We start from the raw sequence: 11,043 nt of genomic DNA, 5'->3' as shown, positions 1-11,043 counted from the left end.
CCCCCCCCCCACAACTTTGGAATAGATATTTAGCAGCTACGATGTTTACTTGTGTCTGACTCCTTGCTCGGCCAATCAGAGTGCACATTTTAGCTTCACACCTTGTGTTTTCTGTCTCTCAAAGGGTGAACCAGGTCAGCCAGGTTTCCAAGGAAATTCAGGACTGAAAGGAACTGCAGGATCCCCCGGTCTCCCAGGGTTACCAGGAGGGCCTGGTCCCAAAGGCGACAGCGGAATCCCAGGACTACAAGGTGAGTCTGAGGTTTGACTACAGCGGGTTTCAGAAAGAGCCACAGAAGTACAGACATCATGTCCTCTGCTAATATTTTAAACGTACAATATGTCACTTTCTGCCGCTAGGGCTGGTTAATCAAACCAATGGATGTACATAAACACAGACTTTTGATGACGCCGTGAAGTTGCATGGCATTATGGGAGTTGTTATCTTCATTATTAAACACCATTGCCAATTAAAAAGTTCTGCAACAAGTTTATCTATTCAAGTTGTATTCATGTTACATTTGGTAATGTTTCTCCGTGTCATTCTACTGAAAATAGCTCCAGTTTCCAGGGCTGGGTATTGAATTTAATACTTTTTTCCTCCTTAGTATCAAGTATTGAAAATTTACCTCGTCATTTAAAACCACATTTCAATATCTTTCAATAAGGAGCAAGTCCTATTAGCACCAGTAAGGCAATAAGCATGCAGCATGTTTCTACCAAGATCTAATATAAGCCCAGTTCAGACCAAAGACTTGCAACAAGCCGGTCTGCAGCGTTCTGAAAGCTGCCGCTTCACACCAATGCGACAATATGAGACGGTGTATCATCTCCATAACGACGACTCTTTGTTGTTTGAGTTGAGCAGAGACGGTCACGTAACTTCAGATTCTGAAAATGTTTAGTCTTGTCGCAAATCTTCGGTCTGAACTGGGTTTAACGTCGCAGAGACAGACACAGATTTACACAGATTTGTGCTGTGACAAATTCATTTTCGTTCAAATGGATTTTATAAAATTGGTATCAAAATAAGTATCGTTCAGGAAATGCTATCAAAGTCACGGTATTGGTATGATTACCGATATGAGTACGTTTTTTAGGCCAATACCCAGCCCTAGCAGTTTACCCCACATACCTAATTACTTTTTTCTTCATTCGATTAGTATCACTAACTGACCCGCTAGCTTTATTCATAGCTAATTATACTCCGCAACTGTAAAAAAAAGCTGTATTACGATTACTGAGTGTAAATCTTTCCGTGACATTGTATGATTTACAATTGCTCTCGAATGCATCATCTGGGTTCCCGTGTTTTGACCGAAGTTAGAGGAACCAGAGAGGTCAAAGGTTACATGACGCCACTGACAGGCGTTTCTTTTGACATTTTAATGCAGAAATGTTACAGACTGTACCTTTAAATCATTGTGCGCTCGGTGTCGACTTGCAGTCGTGTTGAAAACAAAGCTGACGTGTTGTCCACCTTCTCCGCTCAGGACCTCCGGGTATCCCCGGTCCCAAGGGTCTCGACGGAGGGCCTGGTACACCGGGTTCCACCGGAGCTCCCGGTAGACCAGGAGAGTCCGGCCGACCAGGAGGACCAGGGTTGCCAGGAGACAAGGGTCAGGCAGGTCGGGACGGGATCCCAGGACCGGCTGGAATCAAAGGAGACCCCGGTAAGTCAGCACAATGCTCGGAAAAAAGACCAAATTCAAGATTTCCACGTTTTGTTTTTGATTTGTTGCACTTGTGATTCACGTCTACTCCAGGGCTTCCTGGTTACGGCGGACCCGGTGCTCCGGGGCTTCCAGGGTTGCCAGGTGAGTCCCTATCAGTGCTGGCGTGTAACTAACTACTCCAGCGCTGTACTTAAGCACACATGTTGAGGAACTTTACTTCAGTCTTTTCATTTCATGCCACTTTCTACTTCTACTCAGGGAGAAATATTCTACTTTTTACTCCATTCAGTGGTGTAGTCTAGTGTTTTGTAGAGAGTATCCTGGGATTCTTCCCTCCCAGCGTCATGCTCGCCCGTCCCAGAGCGAGACCCCATGTGTTTTTTGTAATGTTAGAGTGTTAAAGTGTAGAAAAAAGCCTCATCCGGCCGATATTTGATATTTTCTGTACACTAACGTCTGCTGCAGTGTCACTAGAAGCAGCAAAAGCTTCATGAGCCGGCTCACCAGAAACAAAAAATAGTGTATTTTTAGTTTTTTCCTGTTTTTGTTGTATATCTCCTATAGTCTATAGCAAGGCTGACCGATTTTGGGCCACGTTTGGCCCGTGCTCTCTTTGTTTTGGCCTGCCGTGGATTTGACATGCTCATGCTTATTTTCCTCTTATTTTAAAAGTAACGACTACAAAACGTACATTTTCTGCAGTTAAAAAGTACTTAATCTGAGTTTAACAGTAATGTAAAGCACAGTGCTGTTAAACTTCCCATTTAATCTACACACACGTTTTGTCTATGGAGAATGGCAAAAATTACGGTATTCCAAAACATCAGCATTTATTCTTGGCCCATTGCCTTCCATCCAGATACATTTTGAGCCTTCATATGAAAGAATTTGGGCACCTCTGGTCCATAGTGATACACATTAGTTCATTTTAAAAAATGTTGGCGTTTTTTGAACGCCAAGCCACTGTGTTGCTGTTCCTTGGCGACTTGCAACACAGACGGGGTAAATTTATGAATGAATTTGTGTAAGTTCTGACACAAAACATCGTCACGTATCCTCAGGCTTTTGTAAGTGGGTATTCATGGACATCCTTGACTTTTCCTAGTGGGAATCCAGTGTATTCCTGCGTATCAGGTAGACTACACCACAGACTGCATTCATCTGACAGCTTTGCTTACTAGTTACTTTACACATTAAGATTTTTGCCCACAAAACACATGTTTATAGAATAAGATGGCCCCTATTTTAACAATCTAAGCGCATGCCGTGAAGCATCTGGCGCGGGTACAAATCCACTTTTGCTTGAAAAAATGGGGGCGCAAAGATGGGCGCAGGTACATTTGCTAATTAAAAGACATGAGGACTTTTACTTGTAGCAGAGTATTTTTACAGTGTGGTATTAGTACTTTTACTTAAGGATCTTAGTACTTCCTCCACTGGTAACCGTCCCCTTTCTGTAAGAGGCAAGTTTGTCCTGATTATTGTTGCTGCACCGATATAACAATCTCTCCTGGATCTCTCACCCAGGCTCAAAGGGAGACGCCGGTCTCCCTGGCCCCTCTGGCAGTCCTGGTTTCCCCGGCACTAAAGGAGAAACCGGCTTCCCCGGCTCCCCTGGCCTTCCCGGCAACATCGGACCTCCTGGGCCCCCGGGTCGGGCTCTGCTGGGTCCCAAAGGATCACAAGGACCCCCTGGGCCTCCCGGTCGAGCAGGTAAAGCACCTTTTATGTATATTCGTCACCACACGTGCTGCCAGAAAAGTGCTGCCTGGTTTTCTGATGAACCCTGTCCCACCTAGAGTAAGTGGTGGCTTGTTATACTCACCTACAGCTAGAGCTGTGACAATGCCAAATTTTACCAAAGATAATTGTACAATATACTCGACATACAATATAATTGTCTCTCTCAGTCAATTTTTAAAAGATATTTATTTACTTTAGTACTTTTTCAAGCAAGTTAAAGTTGAATGAATCCCAGGATACAACTTTATCTTTATATCATTTATGTTACCCAGGCGATGTAAAAACACAGGTACCTCTAAATTCTCATAAAACAGTGTTCATTTTTTCCTTTAAAAAAAAAAAAAGGTTCTTAAACTTACATAAAATTGGCAGTATAAAATGGATCGTCATCAATAAAAATCAACATAACACCAATAATCACTTTAATAATTACAAGTTGGCATATCTAGACAAAATCATCCATTACAAACAACAGTCATACCCCATAGCAGGGATTCTCAACTGGTGGGTCGCGGACCCGTTGTTTTGATATTTAATTTATTTTTAGTCACTTTTCTCCATGTTCCTAATCACTTTCTCATTAATGTGCTCTGAAATGCACTTTGCACATGTAAATATATGTATTTATTTATTGGTTTGAATTTTATGAATGTGGGTCGTGACTTAATGACCATGGGAAAATGTGGGTCCCAGGGAGAGACCAGTTGAGAGCTCCGGCCCTGTAGGACCTTAGCTAATGTGGGTCCCAGGGAGAGACCAGTTGAGAGCTCCGGCCCTGTAGGACCTTAGCTAATGTGGATCAAACAAGGAAATGGCAATTACGTTTAAAAAAACTGCAACGAGACAATTATTTAAAAACCACCCATTTAGAAACTACCTAGGACATTATTTACTCAAACTAGAGAAAAAAATGATGAATCCTTGTGAATCAGGTCCGTTCAGTGAAAACCAGACAGCAAAACGGCCGAAAACGTGCACTTTAAATGGGAATGCTTTCATCTCCATGTCGGCTGATTTGCATGGGGGCGCCCACCACCGGCCTAAAAGAGTCACTGTTTGAGCACCACATCGTTACCAATCATTGTCGACAACACTGAGCACGGATGAGGAAATGTCGGGGGTGCTCCTCATACACCAATCACTGTTTGTCAACGGGGGGGGGAGGGGTTTGAACCCCGAAAAAAACGAGCATGTTGTGTTTATGGCACTCTGTTGTCTCCAGATCATCCAAGTGTTTTGTCTTTTATCCACCAATCCATCCAACCATCCGTCCTCATGTCTCCCTCACACCCTTGCCCTCGTCTCCTGATCCCACGATGATGGGGGAAGCTGTAATCTATCCGTCTCTCCACAGCCCTGAAGTCTTGTGTGTGTGTGTGTGTGTGTGTGTGTGTGTGTGTGTGTGTGTGTGTGTGTGTGTGTGTGTGTGCGTGTGTGTCCAGTGTTTGTGGTCGTGTTAGATCACTCTGAAGAAATGTTGGTGTAAAACAGCTGAGCCTGAGACAAACTCAAACAAACTCTTGACTTGCATCTTCAAAACGGAGTTCAAGATCTTAAATATACATATTTAATGACTAAATACAACACTGAAAGAAAAACTATGACGCTTTACGCTCAAAAACCCAGCTAATCAGCTTCGTCAGGCAACAGAAGCAAGCAACAAACATGTTTACTTAGTTTTTTTGCAGCTGAATTACATATTTCAAGTTCACAAAAATCCATTGTTAAAGATTTTTTGTTGCTTAATCGTGATTATGATTTTTTTGTTGCCATAATTGAGCAGACCTAACAAAAAACACAGAAATAAAAGCAAATCCATGAAATTGCAAACAATTGCTTAATGTAGGAAGATGATTAAGAAAACAGGCTTTCCGGGCCTTTTAACATGAGTTATTATGGGTAATAATATGGATACTGCTAGCTCCTATCACCTTAAACAAGAAGAGTCCAGTTGGGGGTGTCTGGGTTTGCGTCAGGCTTTGCTGCATCATGTTTATGTCCCACCAATCATTCATCTGCATGGAAACTGTTTGTCCCAACACAATCTGAGAATAAAAGCCTAACACAATGCTGGAAAAAACCAGTGGACAGGCCTCAGATGGATCGTGCACACAGTGTGATACAAGGAGCCAGTGCAGGGGTTTGGAGTGAAATGCGAAAACACAAATTAAGAAAGAGACAATGCCCTGTTTTCAGCTTTGTGACAATGCAATATCAACCTAATCAAATGGGGATTTAAGCTTAAGTAGTAGGCTGCATTCCATAAGTAAAGACTTCATCCTTTAGTTTATCATCAAAATCTCCACATTTGGAAAAGTTAGTGTGCAACAACCGGGGGTAATTCTCAATGTCTATCGTGTCTACGAATCTACTCCACGTTCACATCACTACAACCTAGCAACATTCACTCGGAAAACTTTAAAAATACAAGCAGGGAAAATACATTTCAAATTAAAGTTGTGACGGGAGCGGCAAGGTCTGTAGGGAATTGAAAACAGTTTTTACATCCATTCTTAATGTATTTTTTGGCTATAATAGGCCACGCCCATTTGAACAATCAGTACAACACTGCAAAAATGATTTTGATAACTTTTTGTCAGGTCCATCTGAAGAGTGTATATGCAAATGTCCACACCAGCACTGTGTTAGGCTGGTAAAACGTGTTTTTGTGGGTGTCAGGGTGGCGTTTTAATGGATCCCACTGCAGATCCAGGGAAGACCCGCCCTCTGAAGCAGCCCGATTGGTTGAGGTTAGGCATTGACTTTGAGTAGTCAAGATTAGGAAAGCCGATTGGCCAGTGGATAGGCCCGTGACAAATCCGGTTCCATTACCTTGCACAAGCATGGACGCCTCGCCAATCGTAGCGCACGAATGCTATTAAAGGGCGGGTCCATAGAAATGTATTTCTACAGTCGGATCTTGCCTAGAACGGCAGTGGGTTCCAAGATAACGCATCAGAGTGACAAAATGAAGCCATGACATTTAACCCCCTGTGTTTCCGGTGGCTTGGCCCCACCCACTGCGGTGTGGCCCCGCCTCCTCATGTGATGACACGTGCATCCGGTCACCGCAGGTCCCGCAGGTCAGACCAACGGCGTCCAGACGTCTCCTGCACGCTCCTCACAGTCTAACCCCACCCTCTGATCTAAAGGGAACACATTCCCACTGGGAAATCGCTGCATTTTCTCTTCTCTCACTCTTTAGTTCTTCTTCTAACGACTGTCTTCTTTCACTTTCTATGCACACTGATGGTAGTTTAATGCACCTTTTAACAAGTAAGCACCTTTAAAAAAAAATAATACATTGTTTTATGATGATAATTATAAATCACACACAGTAGTGGAGTTTAAAACTCTGTCCTTTTCTGGCACAAGTAGCATGAAAAATACCAATGTGACATGCAGAGTGTGCTATGCATTTAGCACGGTACAGTTTGAGCACCATATAACTAACTCACCCCAAATCTTTGCTTTTAGTGTCACTTACTGGAATTGTAGTTCTGATGGATTTCACTAAACTGTTGTTATGATTTAAAAATACTAGAGCTTAAATGTTTTGTCATAGCAGCCAGTACCTCCCAAATCTCAAAAATGTCCTCCCAACTCGCTGTTAAGAGTATCTCTCCCCCGGGTGGTCACATAGTAGAACAACAAGACAAAATGTCCTCAGTGGTTTTGAGACCAAAGCCACCAGACTCATTTTATGGTAGTTGCTGCTCCACTGCTGCCTCCATCGGTTAGTTACGTTTTGTTTTAGTGCGACTGAGACCAAAGCCAGTTTATAGGTTAACGAACGAGACGACACGGTGTATCATCACCGTAGCAACAACTCTTTGTACTTCAGTTACTTTGAGGCTTTTTTGTAGCTTGAAATATCATTTGTTGTGTTTAAAGATATGAATGTGGATGACGTTAGCGACAGTGAGAATCTTGCTACAGTAGCATTTCTAGTAGAGATAAAATGGAGAAAACAACATTTTATTTCTCTGATTCCCTCTCTTCGGTCACTCTCTAGCTCGCTCCGCCACGTACCGTGCTCGCTTGTTGAGCCTCCGTCTGAAGCTCTCTTCAGTTCGACCAGTTGACAGTTTGTAACGTAGAGAGAAAATGGATTATACATAGTTTTATTTCTAAAGTTGGTAGCTGACTTGGCCAGCTGACTCCTCTATTGGCTGTTGAAACAGCTGACATCCTCTGATGTCCTCTCATGTCCTCTGACGTCCTCTCACGTCTTCTGACGTCCTGTGACGTCCTCTCATGTCCTCTGACGTCCTCTCAAGTCCTCTGACGTCCTCTCACGTCCTAAAACCAGACTCTGCAGCTTGAACAGCTGAGTTGCAGCTGGTTTGAGACCAGCTGACTGAGACAGGCTGAGACTCTTTTTCCTGCAACGTTCTAAATCCGTTTTGTCTCGTCACAAATCTTGTGGACTGAACTGGGCTCTAAAGTCACTTTGAATCCTCCAAAGTTAGGGTGACCAGACGTCCCCGGTTTCCGGGGACAGTCCCCGATTTTAGCGACTTGTCCCCGGCTGGATCTGTCCCCGGAAATGTCCCCGGTTTTCACTGTGACTGACAGACCCGAAATTGGAATGAAAGAAAGAAAATACTGACAAAACGTAGCCGATAGTCGCACACCCTACACACGCAGACTCAAGACAGCCAGAGCCAGCGGTGCTCAGAGAGGTTTTAGAAGCCGTGTTTTACGATGCTAAAATCACTTATTATTTACATGGAGTCTGGTGCGTTTAGCGAACGCAATTTCGCGAACTTTTATGTTTTAAAAAGGATCTTAATCTTTAACAGAAAGGTCGACCTCCTTAGAAATCCTTTCCATAATGTTGTCAGACACTTAGAATATTAATCTGAGTCTGTTAGCAGCTAAACAAGCACTTTTATGAACGTAAATACAAGCTGGACAATTATCCTATTAACTTCCACTGTAGCTTGTTTCTGCCGACTGCAGCGATCTCGTTTAATACTTCATCAATGTCAAAGGAAAATATGTCCTCAGTAGTTTTTGTTGTATCTGATTCTCAATGAGCTGTTGCAGAAACAGGCCTTGAGCAGTAAAGCAAAAGCTGTCAGCAGTTCAGTAAACATTACAACATTATGAAATATTGAGACTTTCTATCTTGAAATATTAAGACTTTCTATCTTGAAATATTAGGACTATTAGGACTTTCTATCTTGAAATATTAGGACTTACTATCTTGAAATATTAGGACTATAAGGACTTTCTATCTTGAAATATTATGACTTTCTATCTTGAAGTATTAGGATTTTTTATCTTGAAATATTAGGACTTTCTATCTTGAAATATTAGGACTTACTATCTTGAAATATTAGGACTTACTATCTTGAAATATTAGGACTATAAGGACTTTCTATCTTGAAATATTAGGACTTTTTATCTTGAAGTATTAGGATTTTTTATCTTGAAATATTAAGACTTTCTATCTTGAAACATTCCCCTCTGAGGTGTAGTAGAGGGGAGTATGAAGTAGCAGCAGGGGTGGGTCTAGGATCAGACCTTGGGGGGGCTCAGCCCCTAATGAGAACAGCTCTAGGTCTAGTGTCCCCGTTTTAAGTTTTACAAAAGTAAAAACATTACTTGTTTTGGAGGTAAATACGCTTCGGAGCTGAAAATGTCCCCGGATTTTGTCTGAGAAATCTGGTCACCTTATCCAAAGTGACACAAGAACACAAACTAACTAACCGATCGGGACAGCAGCAACTCCAGTGTGTAAAAGGACTGTTTCTGTTAAAGGAGTCCGGAGGCTTTGAAGAGAGCAGACTTAACGGCTTCAGTCGTAAAAGGTTGTATGGCAGCAAGGTAAAGCTGGGAAAAGCCTCTAAATATAGCGTACACTTAAACCGATGTAGATGTTTTGAGGTTTCTAAAACATGTTCAGCTGCTGCCCCCGTCCAGCTTCTGTGTCGGTACTCCTGCCGACCACCATCTACTGGAGCTAACACACTCACTATGGAGAATGTAAATGTAAATGTGCTGTATTTATATTGCGCTCTAGTCTTAACAACTACTCAAAGCGCTTTTACATCATACAGGAAGTATTCCCCATTCAGACTTAGACTTAGAATTAGATTTAGCTTTGTTAATCCCTTTGGGATGACTCCCGCACGGAAATTAAAGTCACCAGCATCCGATACAGCATGAGAAGAAGAAGAAACAAGAATACAACACAAAAAAACACAATGATCACAATGACGCACTGGACAACACACAGTACATGTGGTCACATGAAGGGATTTTTTTTCATACACTGTGGCCGAGGCTGCCGTGCAAGGTACAAGGAGAAGTTGCTCAGACAACCACACTTTAAAAAATAGTTGAACTATCCCTTTAATTGTACTTCGGGTGCATGAATAATGTGAGAACACAAATCAGTAGGCGTAATATTTGACCTCCTGGGGGGTCCATACATTTCAAAAACCTCAGCAGTGAGTTGGGTGCAAATGTTGAGCTACGGGAGCGCTGTTGGGTGCTACTTTATCACTTTTTTAAAAAACTACAGCTGCACGGTCAGTAGGCCATTCTCCCCATTACATAAGTATTAATTATTTATGAGACTACAAACAAGCAGCAGTGAAGCTTTCAAAGTTGTCCAGTAGCCTTTTTAATACGTCCCCGCTACTTACAGACTTATACTTATATCCTGTTTAGCCTGACTGTGTTCCTGTGCTGATCTTCTGTCTAAACCTCCTCTTCTTCTTCTTTTGTTGTTGTTGTTGTTGCCCTGTGCCGTCACCCGGGCTCCGCTTTACCTGGGAATTCTGGGAAACCTAGGTCCTCCAGGTTAGAGTCCAGTGGTTTGATGGTTTTGATTCATGCTGTGGTACATGTGTGCTCATGACGGGCTCGAGGTGGATTCACTTCAAACGCTCGCTGTTAAAAAGTCTGAGTTTGTAGAGTTAAAATTGAATTTTTTGTTTTTTTAATTGTTTTTTTTTTAAATGAGATACTGACTTTCAAATACATCAACTTACTGTTATGAAGATGCATTTACCCCAGCCCCTTGATTAGTATCATTACACATGGTTTAGTATTGTGGTCTCTGTTTTTAATGAGGACCAACACATCATGGAGGGACTGAGAATGAGTGAAAATCAGTTAATAGGTTGATGTCAGTTTCTTTTTGTATTTTTGACCCTCTCTTTACCCCGCAGGACAGGCGGGACACTCAGGACTGATCATAATCCCCCTTACTCTTGCATAACTTTCATTCTGATGTTTTCTTGCCATTTTGATGGAGCACAATTGTTTTGTTTTTTGTTTTTTTCTGCTTCTTCTTTTCCATTTTTGACAGACAAATGTTAAAAACTGCTCTTTAGAAAACACATGCTCTCATTAGCAGATCCAAACACAATCTGCCCATTGCTGTTGTTGTTTTCAGTGGTGATCCAAGAAAGAAAATCTGAGGGTGGTGATGTATTAACCATTCTACACAGTTTTATTTTTAGACGATTTTAATTTTTTTTTTTAAACCTGCGTAAACCCCCGCAAAGTTCTTTATAATCCGCAGATTCTGTGTGGCCGCTGCTCATTGGTGGATATAAAGCGAGTTTGGCAAACTGGCAGAAACGTCTCGGGTTACGTATGTAAC

The 11,043-nt window shown here is 42.2% G+C and overlaps 1 protein-coding gene across 3 annotated transcripts in view; it reads left to right on the top strand.

The window, feature by feature from the left end:
* col4a5 (collagen, type IV, alpha 5 (Alport syndrome)) overlaps nucleotides 1-11,043 on the top strand; it is an 82,680-nt gene that overhangs the window by 58,612 nt on the left and 13,025 nt on the right. For 2 of the 3 annotated variants that reach the window (XM_032499377.1, XM_032499378.1), the window contains 6 exons: nucleotides 125-251; nucleotides 1,494-1,673; nucleotides 1,767-1,817; nucleotides 3,204-3,389; nucleotides 6,494-6,502; nucleotides 10,227-10,235. In XM_032499377.1, coding sequence (XP_032355268.1) covers nucleotides 125-251; nucleotides 1,494-1,673; nucleotides 1,767-1,817; nucleotides 3,204-3,389; nucleotides 6,494-6,502; nucleotides 10,227-10,235 — 562 coding nt within the window. The remainder of the gene's footprint in view (nucleotides 1-124; nucleotides 252-1,493; nucleotides 1,674-1,766; nucleotides 1,818-3,203; nucleotides 3,390-6,493; nucleotides 6,503-10,226; nucleotides 10,236-11,043) is intronic. The other variant, XM_032499379.1, reaches the window with a different exon arrangement.

This window comes from Etheostoma spectabile, chromosome 19 (assembly GCF_008692095.1).
Source record: "Etheostoma spectabile isolate EspeVRDwgs_2016 chromosome 19, UIUC_Espe_1.0, whole genome shotgun sequence".
NCBI classification, from domain to species: domain Eukaryota; kingdom Metazoa; phylum Chordata; class Actinopteri; order Perciformes; family Percidae; genus Etheostoma; species Etheostoma spectabile.
Note: the sequence above shows the minus strand (reverse complement) of the source record. Positions and strands in the feature narration are given on the sequence as shown.